This window comes from Pseudophryne corroboree, chromosome 9, assembly GCF_028390025.1.
Source record: "Pseudophryne corroboree isolate aPseCor3 chromosome 9, aPseCor3.hap2, whole genome shotgun sequence".
NCBI classification, from domain to species: Eukaryota; Metazoa; Chordata; class Amphibia; order Anura; family Myobatrachidae; genus Pseudophryne; species Pseudophryne corroboree.
Genome location: NC_086452.1, coordinates 396137486 through 396158106, shown reverse-complemented (window position 1 = coordinate 396158106; position 20621 = coordinate 396137486). Strand labels below are relative to the sequence as shown.

The 20621-nt window shown below is 45.6% G+C and overlaps 1 protein-coding gene across 1 annotated transcript in view; it reads left to right on the top strand.

The window, feature by feature from the left end:
- The window catches only part of DNAH12 (dynein axonemal heavy chain 12), a 320238-nt gene that overhangs the window by 191738 nt on the left and 107879 nt on the right, over nucleotides 1–20621 (top strand). Inside the window, exons 41-43 of the mRNA XM_063940858.1 lie at nucleotides 5791–6090; nucleotides 9085–9263; nucleotides 9712–9904. Of these exons, the coding sequence (XP_063796928.1) occupies nucleotides 5791–6090; nucleotides 9085–9263; nucleotides 9712–9904 (672 nt within the window). The remainder of the gene's footprint in view (nucleotides 1–5790; nucleotides 6091–9084; nucleotides 9264–9711; nucleotides 9905–20621) is intronic.

Here is a 20621-nt window from a genome sequence, read left to right as displayed (position 1 = left end):
CTGTTGTCCGCTTTTCTGTTGAAATACCTCCACACTGAAGAGCTGATTTTTTTGGTATTTTCACCAGGCATGTCAACGGCCATATTCTTCCCACGGACAACAGGTGTCTCCCCGGGTGCTTGACTTAAACAAACCACCTCACCATCAGAATCCTCCTGGTCAATTTCCTCCCCAGCGCCAGCAACACCCATATCCTCCTCATCCTGGTGTACTTCAACACTGACATCTTCAATCTGACTATCAGGAACTGGACTGCGGGTGCTCCTTCCAGCACTTGCAGGGGGCGTGCAAATGGTGGAAGGCGCATGCTCTTCACGTCCAGTGTTGGGAAGGTCAGGCATCGCAACCGACACAATTGGACTCTCCTTGTGGATTTGGGATTTCGAAGAACGCACAGTTCTTTGCGGTGCTTTTGCCAGCTTGAGTCTTTTCAGTTTTCTAGCGAGAGGCTGAGTGCTTCCATCCTCATGTGAAGCTGAACCACTAGCCATGAACATAGGCCAGGGCCTCAGCCGTTCCTTGCCACTCCGTGTGGTAAATGGCATATTGGCAAGTTTACGCTTCTCCTCCGACAACTTTATTTTAGGTTTTGGAGTCCTTTTTTTACTGATATTTGGTGTTTTGGATTTGACATGCTCTGTACTATGACATTGGGCATCGGCCTTGGCAGACGACGTTGCTGGCATTTCATCGTCTCGGCCATGACTAGTGGCAGCAGCTTCAGCACGAGGTGGAAGTGGATCTTGATCTTTCCCTAATTTTGGAACCTCAACATTTTTGTTCTCCATATTTTAATAGGCACAACTAAAAGGCACCTCAGGTAAACAATGGAGATGGATGGATACTAGTATACTTATGGATGGACTGCCGAGTGCCGACACAGAGGTAGCTACAGCCGTGGACTACCGTACTGTGTCTGCTGCTAATATAGACTGGATGATAATGAGATGAAATCAATATATATATATGTATGTATATATAATATCACTAGTACTGCAGCCGGACAGGTAGATAATATATTTATTAGGTAATGATGACTGATGACGGACCTGCTGGACACTGTCAGCTCAGCAGCACCGCAGACTGCTACAGTAAGCTACTATACTATAGTAGTATGTACAAAGAAGAAAGAAAAAAAAAAACCACGGGTAGGTGGTATACAATTATGGATGGACTGCCGAGTGCCGACACAGAGGTAGCTACAGCCGTGGACTAACGTACTGTGTCTGCTGCTAATATAGACTGGATGATTGATAATGAGATGAAATCAATATATATATGTATGTATATATAATATCACTAGTACTGCAGCCGGACAGGTAGATAATATATTTATTAGGTAATGATGACTGATGACGGACCTGCTGGACACTGTCAGCTCAGCAGCACCGCAGACTGCTACAGTAAGCTACTATACTATAGTAGTATGTACAAAGAAGAAAGAAAAAAAAAACCACGGGTAGGTGGTATACAATTATGGATGGACTGCCGAGTGCCGACACAGAGGTAGCTACAGCCGTGGACTAACGTACTGTGTCTGCTGCTAATATAGACTGGATGATTGATAATGAGATGAAATCAATATATATATGTATGTATATATAATATCACTAGTACTGCAGCCGGACAGGTAGATAATATATTTATTAGGTAATGATGACTGATGACGGACCTGCTGGACACTGTCAGCTCAGCAGCACCGCAGACTGCTACAGTAAGCTACTATACTATACAGGTTGAGTCTCCCTTATCCAAAATGCTTGGGACCAGAGGTATTTTGGATATCGGATTTTTCCGTATTTTGGAATAATTGCATACCATAATGAGATATCATGGTGATGGGAACTAAATCTAAGCACAGAATGCATTTATGTTACATATACACCTTATACACACAGCCTGAAGGTCATTTTAGCCAATATTTTTTATAACTTTGTGCATTAAACAAAGTGTGTCTACAGTCGCACAATTCATTTATGTTTCATATACACCTTATACACACAGCCTGAAGGTCATTTAATAAAATATTTTTAATAACTTTGTGTATTAAACAAAGTTTGTGTACATTGAGCCATCAAAAAACAAAGGTTTCAATATCTCACTCTCACTCAGAAAAGTCCGTATTTCGGAATATTCCGTATTTCGGAATATTTGGATATGGGATACTCAACCTGTAGTAGTATGTACAAAGAAGAAAGAAAAAAAAAAACCACGGGTAGGTGGTATACAATTATGGATGGACTGCCGAGTGCCGACACAGAGGTAGCTACAGCCGTGGACTACCGTACTGTGTCTGCTGCTAATATAGACTGGATGATAATGAGATGAAATCAATATATATATATATGTATGTATATATAATATCACTAGTACTGCAGCCGGACAGGTAGATAATATATTTATTAGGTAATGATGACTGATGACGGACCTGCTGGACACTGTCAGCTCAGCAGCACCGCAGACTGCTACAGTAAGCTACTATACTATAGTAGTATGTACAAAGAAGAAAGAAAAAAAAAAAACCACGGGTAGGTGGTATACAATTATGGATGGACTGCCGAGTGCCGACACAGAGGTAGCTACAGCCGTGGACTAACGTACTGTGTCTGCTGCTAATATAGACTGGATGATTGATAATGAGATGAAATCAATATATATATGTATGTATATATAATATCACTAGTACTGCAGCCGAACAGGTAGATAATATATTTATTAGGTAATGATGACTGATGACGGACCTGCTGGACACTGTCAGCTCAGCAGCACCGCAGACTGCTACAGTAAGCTACTATACTATAGTAGTATGTACAAAGAAGAAAGAAAAAAAAAAACCACGGGTAGGTGGTATACAATTATGGATGGACTGCCGAGTGCCGACACAGAGGTAGCTACAGCCGTGGACTAACGTACTGTGTCTGCTGCTAATATAGACTGGATGATTGATAATGAGATGAAATCAATATATATATGTATGTATATATAATATCACTAGTACTGCAGCCGGACAGGTAGATAATATATTTATTAGGTAATGATGACTGATGACGGACCTGCTGGACACTGTCAGCTCAGCAGCACCGCAGACTGCTACAGTAAGCTACTATACTATAGTAGTATGTACAAAGAAGAAAGAAAAGAAAAAAACCACGGGTAGGTGGTATACAATTATGGATGGACTGCCGAGTGCCGACACAGAGGTAGCTACAGCCGTGGACTAACGTACTGTGTCTGCTGCTAATATAGAGTCTAGACTGGATGATAAATTATTGATAATGAGATGAAATCAATATAATATCACTAGTACTGCAGCCGGACAGGTACTACAGGTTGAGTATCCCTTATCCAAAATGCTTGGGACCAGAGGTATTTTGGATATGGGATTTTTCCGTATTTTGGAATAATTGCATGCCATAATGAGATATCATGGTGATGGGACCTAAATCTAAGCACAGAATGCATTAATGTGACATATACACCTTATACACACAGCCTGAAGGTCATTTTAGACAATATTTTTTGTAACTTTGTGCATTAAACAAAGTGTGTGTACATTCACACAATTCATTTATGTTTCATATACACCTTATACACACAGCCTGAAGGTCATTTAATACAATAACTTTAATAACTTTGTGTATTAAACAAAGTTTGTGTACATTGAGCCATCAAAAAACAAAGTTGTCACTATCTCACTCTCAGTCAAAAAAGTCCGTATTTCGGAATATTCCGTATTTCGGAATATTTGGATATGGGATACTCAACCTGTATATATATTTATTATGTAATGACTAATGACGGACCTGCTGGACAGTGTCAGGTCAGCACAGCACCGCAGACTGCTACAGTAAGCTACTATAGTAGTATGTATAAAGAAGAATGAAAAAAAAAAAAAACACGGGTAGGTGGTATACAATATTATATATATATATATATATATATATATATTATATACAATTATATATATATATATATATATATATATATTAAACTGGTGGTGATTGATTATTAAACTGGTGGTCACTTCAGGTCACGTTGCAACTTGCAACTAGTACTCCGAGGCCTAAGCAGACAATCACAAAATATATTATTATACTGGTGGTCAGTGTGGTCACAACAATGGCAGTGTGGCACTGACTCTGGCAGCAAAAGTGTGCACTGTACGTTATATGTACTCCTGAGTCCTGCTCTCAGACTCTAACTGCTCCCCACTGTCAGTGTCTCCCCCACAAGTCAGATAATACACTTACAGTCACACTATCTAATCTATAAATATCACTTCAGCAAGTAGTATAGTAGTATACAGTATAGTAGTACTCCTCCTAATAATGCTCACCAAAATACTGTGTCTCTCTCTTCTCTAAACGGAGAGGACGCCAGCCACGTCCTCTCCCTATGACTCTCAATGCACGTGTGAAAATGGCGGCGACGCGCGGCTCCTTATATAGAATCCGAGTCTCGCGATAGAATCCGAGCCTCGCGAGAATCCGACAGCGTGATGATGACGTTCGGGCGCGCTCGGGTTAGCCGAGCAAGGCGGGAAGATCCGAGCCTGCTCGGACCCGTGTAAAAAAACCTGAAGTTCGGGCGGGTTCGGATTCAGAGGAACCGAACCCGCTCATCTCTAATGTGGACACACACCATTCTGATGCTCCGGTCAGTGCTGCAGCCCCGCCTCCTCTTGTGATGTCGGATGCTAATGTGCTAATCGTCAATATGTGCCACGTTCTAATATAATATCACATTTATTAATAACTTTTTGCCATAATAATTATAATAATAACAGCACATTTATTAAGTACTTTATTTACAATCAGACATTGGGGGTAATTCAGACCTGATCGTAACATTAAATTTGTTAGCAGTTGGGCAAAACCATGTGCACTGCAGGTGGGGCAGATGTAACATGTGCAGAGGGAGTTAGATTTGGGTGGGTTATTTTGTTTCTGTGCAGAGTAAATACTGTCTGCTTTATTTTTACACTGCAATTTAGATTTCAGTTTGAACACACCCCACCCAAATCTAACTCTCTCTGCACATGTTACATCTGCCCCACCTGCAGTGCACATGGTTTTGCCCAACTGCTAATAAATTTGCTGCTGCGATCAACTCTGAATTAGACCCATTGGGGGTCATTACGAGTTGATCGCTCGTTGACGATTTTCGCAACGAAGCGATTAAGGCTAAAATGCGCATGCAAAACTTAGTAGATTTACTCACGTCCGAACTAAGAATTTTCATCGTTGTAGTGATCGGAGTGTGATTGACAGGAAGTGGGTGTTTCTGGGCGGAAACTGGCCATTTTTTGGGAGTGTGCGGAAAAACGCAGGCGTGTCAGGAAAAAACGTGGGAGTGTCTGGAGAAACGGGGGAGTGGCTGGCCGAACGCAGGGTGTGTTTGTGACATCAAACCAGGAACGAAACGGCCTGAGCTGATCGCAATCTGTGAGTAGGTCTGGAGCTACTCAGAAACTGCTAAGAATTTTCTATTCGCAATTCTGCTAATCTTTCATTCGCTATTCTGCTAAGATAAGATACACTCCCAGAGGGCGGCGGCCTAGCGTGTGCAATGCTGCTAAAATCTGCTAGCGAGCAAACAACTCAGAATGACCCCCATTATGTGGTACACTATCAAATTGGCACATTCATTTTACGTGAACTTTCATTATACCGTAGTGTTAATTACTGTTAGAAGTATAATAAAATGACATTGAATTGTGCTCTATTGTCTGACATGTAGGAGCTTCAGCTTTCACTCCATGTTATTTTATTTCATGTCTCCGACTGGTAGGTATACAAGAAAGCCATGGAACACCTGTTACCCACACCTGCTAAATCTCATTATACATTTAACCTGCGGGACTTCTCACGAGTGATACAAGGTTGCCTGCTTGTCAAGAAAGAGTCGGTGGAAAATAAACGCATCATGGTGCGACTGTTTGTGCATGAAGTGCTGCGTGTGTTTTATGATCGTTTAGTCGATGACGAGGACAGGTCCTGGCTCTTTAAATTAATAAAAGATGTTGTGAAGGATCATTTCAAGGAAAATGTTGAGTCTGTCTTTGAGCACCTAAAGGAAGGAAATGCGCCTGTGAGTAGCAAACTGCGCTTTATTCATATATTACTGACCACTTTATAAAGATCTGCTTTGTTTTGCAGACCCATTGTTTTGTTATTTAAAAATATGTCAGAAAACAAAATTAGTAATACCCAGGCGATAAAGGATGCCAGTGATTGATAATGCAATGTGTGGGTTACCCTATTCAGGCCCAGAATAATTGATGTAGCTGCTGTAGCAAATACCATACCTCCCAACATGACCCTCTCCAGTAGGGACACAATGCTCTGCTTCTGGATTTTTTCTCTTAATTCAAGACTGCCGGCATCTGTTTCGAACAGGTAATGGATAAGAAAGGTGTTTCAGCACAGGTGATGGCAATCCTAAATTAAGAGGGAAATCCAGGAGCAGAGCATTCTGTCCCTCCTGGAGAGGGTCATGTTGGGAGGCATGAAATACTATTAATAGTTTAATGATGTAAAGATAGTGACATATTTTACTGACCTCTGATTTTATTTCCCACTGATATCAGATTGCTGTCAACTCTTGGATGTGTTTTAAGTCAGTCATAGATTTATCAAAGTTTGAAGAGAGATAAAGGGGTCTGTTCATAAAGCAGTGAAAAGTGTGGAGAAGTGAATCAGTAGAAAAGTTGCCTGTGGCAACCAATCAGCATTGAAGTAACATTTAGAATTTGCATACTATAAAATTATACATAGCAGCTGATTGGTTGCCATGGGCAACTTCTCCACTGGAACACTTCTCCACACTTTTCACTGTTTTATGAATAGGCCCCAAAGTGCCAACCAATCAGTCGTTTTTCAAATGCAGCCTATAAAATGACTGAAGCTGAATGGTTGGTACTGTACTTTATCTCTCTCCAAGCTATTGATAAACCTCCCTGTTAGACTTCTGTGTAGAGCAGTGGTTCCCAAACTTTCTTGAATAACGGCGCCCTAGAGTATCTTAATTTATTTTCATGTCATCCCAAGGATAAGAGTATTTTTATTGATTAAATTTGGATAAAATTATTCATTTATGTAAATTGTGCCTACATGTCATCCTTAGGTTCTGTTATATACTGGTGGATAGTTATACTTCTGATTATCCACATGTTTTATGGTTGGTAGCCTCTAGCACTGGTTTTGGTTTCACTTAAGTAAAATAATAAATAATTTTAATTGGTTATGGACCACCATCCCTGGCACCCCAGGGTGCATAGGTACACAGTTTGGGAACCAGTGATGCAGAGTGTTCCAGTTATTAGAAAAAAAACCCAAGCATGTATTAGCATGCTTATAGTACATAAGTGTAAACATCTGTAAATTATCTATGTATAAGTTGTATGAGTTCTGTTGTCATCGCTTCAATGTTCATTAGAAAAGCTTGTATTTTATATGGAAGCACTAAAGCACTCAGTCTAAAGATGTTTTTCTATGGAAAACATAAAACTCGGCCAATGTAATAGGGTCCGAGTTTTAAACTTGGACCTAAAACATGACCAAAAACTTGCCTATAAGTAGATCAGCTGAAAAAAAAAAGTTGAAAATAAAATGACTTGGGGGTAAAAGCATAACCAGCCACAGGCTCTTTGAGATGATCCTGGTTGAAAAATGACAGTGGGAAAATGACTGAGGTTCCCCTGTATTTTAACAACCAGCACTGTGCTCTTGGACCATTCCTGGTTCCAAAAATACGGGGGGAAAAAGACGTAAGGGTTCCCCCTATTTTTTAAACCAGCACCGAACTCTACTAGCCAGGGAGGTAATGCCACTGCCCAGGGACATGCTTATATGGGACCCCACGGCTGTACCATTACCCCCCCCCCCCTCCCCTCCCAACTGATCAACCCTGGCCAGGGTTCCCTGGGGAAGTGATAACCCCCCCCAAATAAAGGCCTCCCCCCTCAAGGTCACCCAAGGCTAGTGTTCAAGCACGGGGCTGACCCGGTATCCCTAGTTGGTGAGTGTCGATTTGATAGAAGTGTAAAAAATAGAATTAACATTGTCTTTTACAGGTGAGACTATAGGTTCTAGAAAGCCTCCCCTACATGCTAGTACGTGGAGAACTACAAGTACCAACATGCAGGACATTAAAGGGCCTGCTGCTACTTGTAGTCCCCCTGTAAAGTAAATATTAAAAAAAAGACAGTACATACACACTGTGAAAGTAAAAGTTTATTAATTTACTCTTGCACACTCACAACTCACATTCACACATACTTACCTACATTCCCTGTAGTTCATCGGCCCTCTTCTCCATGTAGAATCCACATAACCTGTACAAAAAAAATACTGACCTCTTCTTAGTAAAGATCGGTCCTCTTCAGTTCAAAGTAGGCTTCCAGGGGTTAAAACTATCCCAAAAACCACACAAACTGAGGAGGTCTAAGTGTGTACACATAGACCTCCTCTCCTAAGGTCAACCTTGTGGTTCACCTCTATTAACCTTGCAGTTAACCTCATAATGTCACAGTTCCCACAATAGGTTTCTATGGAGAATTCTTACCATAGAAGTCTATGGGGAAGCCGTGATTGACAGCGCAGGAGCTTATGGCCAATCAGAGGGCAGGAACTACATGGTGCACTCTGATTGGCTGCTGGCTCTCCTAGTGACACAAGTCACGTGGAGGACGGCATTCGGGAGAGAAGGTCTATGTGTACACACATAGACCTCCTCAGTTTATTTTAATTTTTTTTACTTTTTATCTATTTTTTCTCTTTTACTGACAGAAGCATGCATGGATCTCAATGATCTGTGCATGTTTTTGTCAAACTCGCATATTGTTTTGAAACTCACATTATAATGTGTGAGTTTTGATACGAGAAAACGTAAAAACTTGCAGGCTATTACATAGGCCGAATTTAAGCTATTACATTATGCGAGAAGGTGCGACTTTGTCCCACACAAAAAAACTCAGACCCTATTACATTTGGCCCCTAATATCCATACAAATTACAGTAGAGTCTGCGGTTTCCCATATATTAAATTTTAAGTTATATAGAGATTTTGCCTGAAATATTGCAGTTCTCAGAGGAAAACATTAGAAACTTGCTATTCGGTGACTACATGAACCCTGACCTGGAAGGAGATGAGCGCCTCTATGCTGAGGTACCAAGTGTGCAGCAGTTCAATGATGTTGTGGAGAGATGTCTGGAAGAATACAACCAGACCCACAAAACTTGCATGAACCTTGTTATATTTAGGTGGGTACCTGTCAATAATAATCCTCTGTTACTCTGAATGTGGTAAGGCATATGTGGTACGTTACTACCTAACTTAAGAGCAGATAACTTTCTGGTTTTATCGAGTACAACTAATCCTGTAAATGCTTTGAACTGTTAGGACATATCTGGTTGCAGAACCATTAACTTTTCATCTTATGGGTTATTGTTTGTATTATTAATACATTGCTCCCTCTGCCTAAAACTTATTCAGACTCTTTTCAGACTCTTTTTAATGACTTAGAATCACATAAAGAATTGTTAATTACTCTTTATAATGTAATGGGAGTGCTGGTCAATTTTAAACACAGAGTTATTCATGGATACTTCATATTATTCTTATTATATTTTTTTAATATTCTAATATGCACCTTTTTTATTTAATTAGTCTTGCAGTCATGGACATTTTCTATGTGTTTTCTGATAACAGATATGTTTTAGAACATCTATCTCGGATTTGCCGGGTCCTGAAGCAGCCGGGAGGTAATGCTCTGCTGGTTGGAGTTGGAGGGAGTGGGCGGCAATCACTCACCCGTTTGGCTACTTCTATGGCAAAAATGAACATCTTCCAACCAGAGATCTCGAAAAGTTATGGCATGAACGAATGGAGGGAAGATCTGAAGGTGCGGACATAGCAAGACCATCAATGTCCTGGGTTTTGCTCAGTGTCGGACTGGGGCATGTAGAGCCCACCGGGGGAATGCAGTGGTATGGGCCCATGTTTAGGGGTGTTGCCAGTCCACAGAGGGGGTGTCGCCTGCCACCTCATTGGTTTGACTAACCATTAGAGAGTGCAACGTCCTGGCCCCTTCATAAATATATACAGTAAATTCATCTGCTGCATGCATGGTAATGTATCAGATTAATAACAGATTGATAACAGCAATGCACAGCAATGCATTGTAGAAAATACACCATAGTACAGTATAAGGTAACATATGTAAAATGTATCCCTCGATACTTACATCTTAGCTGTATTATGTCTTGAGAATGTGTGGTGCTCTATGTTACCTGTACTTTATTTCTGTTATTTATTTACTGTAATGCAATGTTTTGTCCCCTGTACTGTCCTTTGTACGGCGCTGCGAAACACATGTGGCGCCTTATAAATAAAATGTAATAATAATAATAATAATAATAATAATAATTCAAGTGCAGTCTGGAACCTGACTAACGGACGCTACTGTGCAGTGTAATGTGACTAACGGACACTACTGTGCGGTGTAATGTGACTAACAGACATTTCTGTGCGGTGTAATGTGAGTAACGGACACTACTGTGCAGTATAATGTGAGTAACGGACACTACTGTGCGGTGTAATGTGACTAACAGACACTACTGTGCGGTGTAATGTGAGTAACGGACACTACTGTGCGGTGTAATGTGACTAACAGACACTACTGTGCAGTATAATGTGAGTAACGGACACTACTGTGCGGTGTAATGTGACTAACAGACACTACTGTGCGGTGTAATGTGAGTAACGGACACTACAGTGCGGTGTAATGTGACTAACAGACACTACTGTGCGGTGTAATGTGACTAACAGACACTACTGTGCGGTGTAATGTGAGTAACGGACACTACTGTGCAGTGTAATGTGAGTAACGGACACTACTGTGCAGTGTAATGTGAGTAACGGACACTACTGTGTGGTGTAATGTGACTAGCGAACACTACTGTGCAGTGTAATGTGAATTGGTACTATTCTGCGGCCCCAATATTTTTGGCTCTTCCTCCTTTTGGGGGAAGTGGCATGTGTAAAAGGGTGCTCTACCTGGCGCAAAGTGTAAGAGGGAACTCTACCTGGCTCAGTGTGTAAAAGGGTGCTCTATCTGGAATAATGTGTGACTGGCTCTACCTGGTGCAATATGTAAAAGGGGGCTGTATCTGGCGTAATGAATATAAGGGGCACTACCTGGCGTAATGTATGTAAGTGATACTATTGTGTGGTGTAATTTTGAATAATGGAGACTACTGTGCAACATAATTATTTTACGCCCCTATATTTTAGGTAATTTTTTTATGACCGGATGTTTATGGATCTTGAGGGGGGCACCAAAATCTGTAGTTACAGCTCTGAGGATGAGATCGTTCACATTTGTATTTGTAAAAAGGTGCAAAATTGATAGTTTGCAGGAGGGCGCCGAACACCCTAGCACCGGCCCTGACTGTGGGCATAGTATAAGGGGTGCTACTGCTGTGGGCATTACTGTATGGGCTGACAAAGAAGCTGAGCTCCTGGTCCGCCCTCCGTCGCTCCGCCCCTACCATCGCCGCCGCACTGGGAGCCCTGGTTCCAGACTCCCAGCTGCAGCGGATCTGGGACCAGGCTGGCTTTATAATCCCTGCCGCCGCATCGCGCTCCTGTGACTGCGGCGCTACTAGTTCAAATCTGTCGCTGATTGGCTGCCAGTCCGCAGCAGTTTTGAAATATTAGCACCGTGGTCCCAGGAGCTCGATGCGGCGGCAGGGATAATAAAGCCAGCCTGGTTCCCGATCCACTGCAGCCGCCCTCAGCCTCCTCTGCCACCCCGCCCTCGGACCTCTGCATGCCCACAGCCCCCTCCTCTGCACTATCTCCGAGGCCCACAGCCTTCTCCACTCCACGCCTACCACAGCCTACTCATCCACAGCACCGCAGACCACTGCCGCTGCTAAACAGTAATCTTACCCTGCTGCCTTTCTCTCTCTCTAGTGCCTACTGTATGCCCCTGCTGTCACTCTCCATGTCCCTGCTGTCACTTTGCATGTCCCTGCTGTCATTTTCCATGTCCCTGCTGTCACTCTCCCTGTCACTCTGTCACTCTATAATGTGAATTTCGGCTCATTCTGTATGCTATAAAGTGAATGGCGGCTCATACCGTGTGCTATAATGTGAATTTCGGCGCATACCGTGTGCTATAATGTGAATTTCGACTCATACTGTGTGCTATAATGTGAATTTCGTCTCATACCGTGTGCTGTAATGTGAATTTTGGCTTATACTGTGTGGTGTAATGTGAATTTGGCTCATACTGTGTGGTGTAATGTGAATCTCGGCTCATACTGTGTGGTATAATGTGAATTTCGGCTCATACTGTGTGCTATAATGTGAAAGGGGTCCTGTTATTGTGGTGTATAAGGGGTATATGGTGTGGTAAACTACACTGAAGGGCACACACCCTTTTGCGTGGCCATGCCCCCTTTTCAGGAGCGCGCACGCCATCGGCGCGCACATATTACAACCTTCACTTTTCCATACCCCCACTTCAAAATTTACACTTGGGTGCTACTACTGTGGGCATTATTACTATTGTGTGACCACGCCCCTTTCTTTTTGAGACCACACCCCCTTTTTGCGCAATACCTTTATTACATGGGCGCCGTGGGGAGGGGGGTGAGTTCCACCACCTCTCTAGTACCACTTTAAGCACTGAATAACAGTGTTAGACCATTTGACTAATGCCCTGGAAATCCATCAACAAACAATTGTGGGGCGCTGTGCTACACCAGCTGCCGTATATATTGCCTTGAGAGTGGTCTCAATTTTACGGTCAGCCGGCTTTTAGGGATATAGCCCCTGGCACCGGCAGTACCAATTTCTTAGTCTGTATACAGACAGATCGACTGACAGGGTTTTTTCCCATACCTTCCTGTCCTCAGCTGGGAGGGGAAAAGTAGCTAAAAACCTCTGAGGAATTTTAAATTTCTTATCAGGGTTTAACCATGCCTCCCTGGCCAGAGAATGTAATTCTTTAGACACAGGAAAGGGGACTGAGGTCTTTGGTCTAACATTAAAGTACAACTCCTCATTTGGTTCTGCGTCCTGTTCCGGTATGTGAAGAAGGGCCTCCACCTGGGGACAGAGAGCTGTCCTCATCCATATCATCATCATCCACATCAGGCTGATCAGAATCAGATTGGAGCACCTGTAGCAGTGAGCCATACTTACCTACATTGTAAGTCTCCTCTCCGGGAGAAGCCCGGAGAGGAGACGCTGCATGTGTCTTCGGGGGACGGGGCCGGACTGTGACATCACTAAGCCCCGCCCCCGCATCGGGAAATGCCGCGATTCGCGGGTCTGCGGGAAGGGGGCGGGGCTAAAATGACGCGATTTGCGTAATTTTAACCCCTTCTCCACCCGACGGACCCGCAAATGCGGGAGGTTATCTCTCTATCCTGCTCGCATCACTAGGGTGCGAGCAGGATGCGGGAGACCTGCCCACTCTTCCGGGGGTGCGGGGGGCTACCCCAAAAAACGGGAGCCTCCCGCAGCTTCCGGGAGAGTAGGTAAGTATGCAGTGAGCGTTTATGTGAAACTAACAGAGGGGGCTGAGGAGCCTTTCTGGTATCTGCTGCTTTAGCCATAGAATCAATAGACTGTTTCAACACCTGTATCTCCTTTTCTCTTACGTCCTAGAGGATGCTGGGGACTCCAAAAGGACCATGGGGTATAGACGGGATCCGCAGGAGCTTGGGCACACTGAAAAGACTTAAACTGGGTGTGAACTGGCTCCTCCCTCTATGTCCCTCCTCCAGACCTCAGTTAGACTTTGTGCCCAGGACTGACTGGACACTCACTAGGGGAGCTCTCCTGAGTTTCTCTTGAAAAGACTTTTGTTAGGTTTTTTATTTTCAGGGAGACCTGCTGGCTACGGGCTCCCTGCAGCGTGGGAGTGAGGGGAGAGAAGCAGGACCTACTTCTTCTTGGTTTAAAGGCTCTGCTGCTCGTCTACTGGACACCATTAGCTCCAGAGGGTTCGATCACTTGGTGCGCCTAGCTGCTTGTTCCCGGAGCCACGCCGCCACCCCCCTCACTGAAGCCAGAAGAAAGAAGTCGGGTGAGTATGAGAAGAACAGAAGACTTCAGGACAGCAGAAGACTTCAGTGACCAGGTACAGCGCAGCGGTAACGCTGCACTCCATGCTCCCACACATTATCAGGAAAGGCACTCACAGGGTGCAGGGCGCTGGGGGGCGCCCTGGGCAGCATGTTACTGAGGTCCGGGGCCGGCAGAAGACTTTTCGGTGCCTCGGCACTGTTTCTCAGACCCCCGCCGGCATTTTATATTTTCAAATTTGGCGGGCTGAATCGCGCCGGGAAGGGGCGGAGCTTCGTCGCGCGGCTCACAGCGCCATCTTCTCCTCCAACACACGGCTGAAGGAGACGCTGCCCGGGACCTCCGCAACTCCTCTCACAGTAACGGGGAGCTAATCGGGAAGGGCGTAGTTGTGGTGCATTTTATTGTGGTTTAAGCAGCGCTGGTCACATATATCCCTTGAGGGGATATATGGGCGCTGGGGTGTGAGCTGGCATACTCCCTCTGTGTTCTCTATCTGGGCTTCTTAGTGGGCCTGTCCCCTTGCTGAGACATTCTGTGTGTGTCTGTGTGTCGTTACTACGTGTCGGCATGTCTGAGGCTGAATGTTATTCACCGGAGGAGGTTATTGGGGGAGCGGATGCGGGTCTAGATTTGGGCCTGTCGACGCAGCCGACACCTGATTTACTCGCATTGCTTAGTACGATTAATACGAATGTGGCTTCTTTATCAAAGAGGTTGGATAAGTCGGAGTCACAGACACAGATGTGGAAAAAGTCCATGGAGGAGGCTTTGTCTCAGGTGCAGATCCCATCGGGGTCGCAAAAGCGACCGTTTAATCAAGTGGTAGATACTGATACCGACACGGACTCTGATTCCGACGTCGATTTCACTGAGGCTGCGTTACATCCACGATTAGTTAAGAGTATTCAATACATGATTGTGGCTATAAAAGAGGTTTTACACATTTCTGATGAACCTGCGGTACAGGAAACAAGGATTTGCTTGTTTAAGGAAAAAAAACCTGAGGTGAAGTTTCCCCCCTCTCATGAAATGAATACTCTTTGTGAAAAAGCTTGGGAGTCACCGGACAAGAGGTGGCAGATTCCCAAGAGGATTTACATGGCGTATCCTTTCCCCTCTGATGACAGGGAAAAATGGGAGTTGTCTCCAAATGTTGACAAAGCTCTATCTCGTTTGTATAAGAAAGTGGCGCTTCCGTCTCCTGACACGGCAGCTCTCAAGGATCCGGCGGATCGCAAGCTGGAGACGTCTCTGAAGTCCATTTTCGCTAATACGGGTGCATTGCTCAGACCTGCTGTGGCGTTGGTATGGGTGAGTAGTGCTATTGCTAAATGGGCAGAGAATTTAGCTAATGATATGGATACACTTGATAAAGATAATGTTCTTTTGACTCTTGGTTATATCAAGGACGCTGCAGATTACCTGAAGGATGCGGCGAGAGATGTTTGTCTCTTGGGATCAAGAGCCAATGTCATGTCAATATCGGCCAGGAGGGCGTTGTGGATACATCAATGGAATGCTGATGCTGACTCCAAGAGGGCTATGGAAGCTTTACCCTTCAAAGGTACTGTCTTGTTTGGGGACGGCTTGGCTGACCTGGTCTCTACCGCGACTGCGGGTAAGTCCTCTTTTCTTCCCTATGTTCCCACACAACAGAAAAAGGCACCACATCAGCAGATGCAGTCCTTTCGTCCCAATAAATACAAGTGTGGAAAAGGTTCGTCCTTCCTCGCTTCAAAGGGTAGAGGAAGGGGAAGGAAGTCGCCTGCTGTGTCAGTCGCCCAGGACCAAAAGTCCTCCCCTGACTCTACTAAGTCCACCGCATGACGCTGGGGCTTCCCTGGGGGAGTCCGGACCGGTGGGGGGCCGTCTGCGAATCTTCAGTCAGGTCTGGATTCAATCAGACCTGGATCCTTGGGTCCTAGAGATTGTGTCTCAGGGATACAAGCTGGAGTTTCGGGAGGTGCCCCCTCACCGGTTTTTCATTTCGGCCTTACCAGTGTCTCTTCCGGAAAGGGACGTGGTGCTGGCAGCGATACAAAAATTGTGTCAACAGAGGGTCATTGTTCCCGTTCCCCCGTCCCAACGGGGGGGAGGGGTTCTACTCGAGCCTCTTTGTTGTTCCGAAACCGGACGGTTCGGTCAGACCAATTCTGAATCTAAAATCCCTCAATCCATACTTGAAAGTTTTCAAGTTCAAGATGGAATCTCTTCGAGCGGTGATTGCCATCCTGGAAGGGGGGGGGGGTTTATGGCGTCAGTCGACATAAAGGATGCCTACTTACACGTCCCAATATATCCTTCGCATCAGGCCTTCCTCAGGTTTGCGATACAGGATTCACATTACCAATTTCAGACGTTGCCGTTTGGGCTTTCCACGGCCCCGAGGATTTTCACCAAGGTCATGGCAGAAATGATGGTTCTCCTTCGCAAGCAAGGGGTTACAATTATCCCGTACTTGGACGATCTCCTGATAAAGGCGAGGTCCAGGGAACGGTTACTGAGAAGTGTAAATTTGTCGCTGTCGGTTCTGCGACAGCACGGTTGGGTGCTCAATTTGCCAAAATCTCAGTTGATTCCGACCACTCGGCTGCCTTTTCTGGGCATGATTCTGGACACGGAATTACGGAGAGTATTTCTTCCGGAAGAAAAAGCTCTGGAACTACAGACGATGGTCAGGGAACTTCTGAGGCCAACGAGTGTGTCAATCCATCACTGTACTCGGGTTCTGGGGAAGATGGTTGCGGCGTACGAAGCAATTCCGTTCGGCAGGTTTCATGCCCGGGTGTTTCAGTGGGACTTGCTGAGCAAATGGTCCGGGTCTCACCTGCACATGCACCGGAAGATAAGTCTATCTCCCAGAGCCAGAATTTCTCTCCTGTGGTGGCTACAAAGTTCTCACCTCCTAGGGGGACGCCGGTTCGGTATCCAGGATTGGGTACTCCTGACAACAGATGCAAGTCTCCGGGGCTGAGGCGCAGTCACCCAAGGAAGAAGCTTCCAGGGTAAATGGTCGCTCCAGGAAGCTTGTCTCCACATAAATGTTCTCGAGTTAAGAGCCATTTACAACGGCCTGCAACAAGCAAGAAACCTTCTTCAGGGTCGACCTGTCCTGGTACAGTCAGACAACATCACAGCGGTGGCACATATAAACCGTCAAGGCAGAACAAGGAGCAGAGCGGCAATGGCGGAGGCCGCAAGAATCCTTCATTGAGCGGAACAACATGTGAGCGCCCTGTCAGCGGCCTTCCTACCGGGAGTGGACAACTGGGAAGCAGATTTCCTCAGCAGACACGATCTCCATCCGGGAGAGTGGGCTCTTCACCAAGAGGTATTTGCAGAGGTGACAAAGCGTGGGGAATTCCGTTGATCGACATGATGGCGTCTCGTCTCAACAAGAAGCTCCCGAAGTATTGTTCCAGGTCAAGGGACCCCCAAGCCAGTGCAGTGGACGCCCTGGTGTCTCCGTGGGTGTTCCAGTCGGTGTATGTGTTCCCTCCACTTCCTCTCATTCCAAAGGTACTGGGGATCATTCGACGAGCACGGGTTCAGGCGATTCTCGTCTTTCCAGATTGGCCAAGAAGGGCCTGGTACCCGGATCTTCAGGAATTACTGGTGGAAGATCCTTGGCCGCTTCCTCTACGAGAGGACCTGTTGTTGCAGGGTCCATGCGTGTTTCCAGACTTACCGCGGCTGCGTTTGACGGCATGGAAGTTGAGCGCCAGATCTTAGCTCGTAAAGGTATTCCCGGGGAGGTCATTCCCACTCTCCTTAAGGCTAGGAAGGAGGTTATGGCGAAACATTATCACCGTATTTGGAAAAAGTATGTTTCCTGGTGTGAGTCTAAAATGGCTCCTGCGGAAGATTTTCACTTGGGTCGCTTTCTCCACTTTTTGCAGGCAGGTGTAGATGCAGGCCTGAAATTAGGCTCCATCAAAGTACAGATTTCGGCTTTGTCTATTTTCTTTCAAAAAGAATTAGCTGTCCTCCCAGAGGTGCAGACTTTTGTGAAGGGAGTAATGCATATCAATCCTCCGTTCGTGCCTCCGGTAGCTCCATGGGATCTTGATGTGGTCTTACAGTTTCTTATGTCTTCCTGGTTTGAACCTTTGGGTAAGGTTGAGTTGAAATTTCTCACTTGGAAGGTAGTCCTGCTGTTGGCGCTGGCGTCTGCCAGGTGAGTGTCAGAGTTGGCGGCCTTATCTCATAAGAGCTCGTACTTGATTTTTCATTCGGATAGGGCGGAATTGAGGACTCGTCAACAATTTCTGCCGAAGGTGGTTTCTTCATTTCATATTAACCAGCCTATTGTGGTGCCGGTGGCTACGGATGCGTTGGCGGTTCCAAAGTCTCTGGATGTTGTGAGAGCTTTGAAGATCTACGTCACCAGAACGGCTGTTGCCAGGAAAACTGAGGCGCTGTTTGTCCTGTATGCTTCCAACAAGATTGGTCATCCTGCTTCAAAACAGACTATTGCACGCTGGATTTGTAGTACGATTCAGCAGGCTCATTCTTCGGCCGAGCTACCAGTGCTGATGTCAGTAAAAGCTCATTCTACCAGGAAAGTGGGCTCATCTTGGGCGGCTGCCCGAGGCGTCTCGGCCTTACAGCTTTGCCGAGCAGCTACTTGGTCGGGTTCAAACACTTTTGCTAAGTTCTATAAGTTTGATACCCTGGCTGATGAGGACCTTGTGTTTGCTCAGTCGGTGCTGCAGAGTCGTCCGCACTCTCCCGCCCGGTCTGGAGCTTTGGTATAAACCCCATGGTCCTTTTGGAGTCCCCAGCATCCTCTAGGACGTAAGAGAAAATAGGATTTTGGTACCTACCGGTAAATCCTTTTCTCCTAGTCCGTAGAGGATGCTGGGCGCCCATCCCAGTGCGGACTGTTACTTGCAGTTGTAGTATTACTGGTTGTATTTGTTTCCACATGGGTTGTGTGTTAGTTTATTCATCATGTTGCTGTTGTTAATTCATACGGTTATCTGGTTTTATACTAATCCAGTTGTATGGTATGTTGTGGTGTGGGCTGGTATGTTTCTCGCCCTTTGTTTAAACAAAAATCCTTTCCTCGAAATGTCCGTCTCTCCTGGGCACAGTTCCTATAACTGAGGTCTGGAGGAGGGGCATAGAGGGAGGAGCCAGTTCACACCCAGTTTAAGTCTTTTCAGTGTTCCCAAGCTCCTGCGGATCCCATCTATACCCCATGGTCCTTTTGGAGTCCCCAGCATCCTCTACGGACTAGGAGAAAAGGATTTACCGGTAGGTACCAAAATCCAAATCTGCTAATCTGAATTTACATTCTGAATCATGCTTTTAAAATTATCTAACCAGCCAGGTGCCTGTGAACTGTGTCCCTGTGGAGATAAGGAGCACTGTTCACACATGAGAGACCCCCGACATATTTTTACAACTGTAACTGTAATACAGCGCAGCTCGCTAAAACACCTCCACACAGACACTAGAGATCCCCTGGAGTGACACTGAGGAACGGAGATCAGCACACAAAACACAGTAGCACAGAGTGTGAAATTATGGGGGTCATTCCGAGTTGTTCGCTCGCAAGCTGCTTTTAGCAGCTTTGCACACGCTAAGCCGCTGCCTACTGGGAGTGAATCTTAGCTTATCAAAATTGCGAACGAAAGATTAGCAGAATTGCGAATAGACACTTCTTAGCAGTTTCTGAGTAGCTCCACACTTACTCGGCAACTGCGATCAGTTCAGTCAGTTTCGTTCCTGGTTTGACGTCACAAACACACCCAGCGTTCACCCAGACACTCCTCCGTTTCTCCAGCCACTCCCGCGTTTTTCCCAGAAACGGTAGCGTTTTTTCACACACTCACATAAAACGGCCAGTTTCCGCCCAGAAACACCCACTTCCTGTCAATCACATTACGATCACCAGAACGAAGAAAAAACCTCGTAATGCCGTGAGTAAAATACCTAACTGCATAGCAAATTTACTTGGCGCAGTCGCACTGCGGACATTGCGCATGCGCATTAGCGACTAATCGCTCCGTTGCGAGAAAAAAATAACGAGCGAACAACTCGGAATGACCCCCTATGTGTACAACCTGATAGAAGTGCAGTGGCGCTACCGCTAGTGTGCGACCCCCCTGCTATGTCCCCCTGGTAGCAGTACAGAGTCTGTAACAGCGTGGTTCCCTGGAGGAGCAGCGCACATGCAGCCTTGATGATCCGCAGCAGCAGGAAATGGCGCCTTCCTGCCTCTGGTCCCCTTCGGGAAGCCCCACCCCATGCAATGGCGCGTGGTCCCTACATTTTTATACTGGTCATGTTAAAACACATAAATATATATAACAGTCCACACAAGCCCTAATGGACAGTGAGCACTGCGGGGCATGAGCCCTGAGCCAGTCTGGTCCGTGGCGGGCACTGCAGCTCGTGGCCCGTGACTGCCGTGTGACATGCCGCCAAAACCGCACCGGGGACCTGCTAACCCAGACCCCGGTGTTAACACTCACTGCACTTATCGATCTTCGGCATCTGTTAGAGGG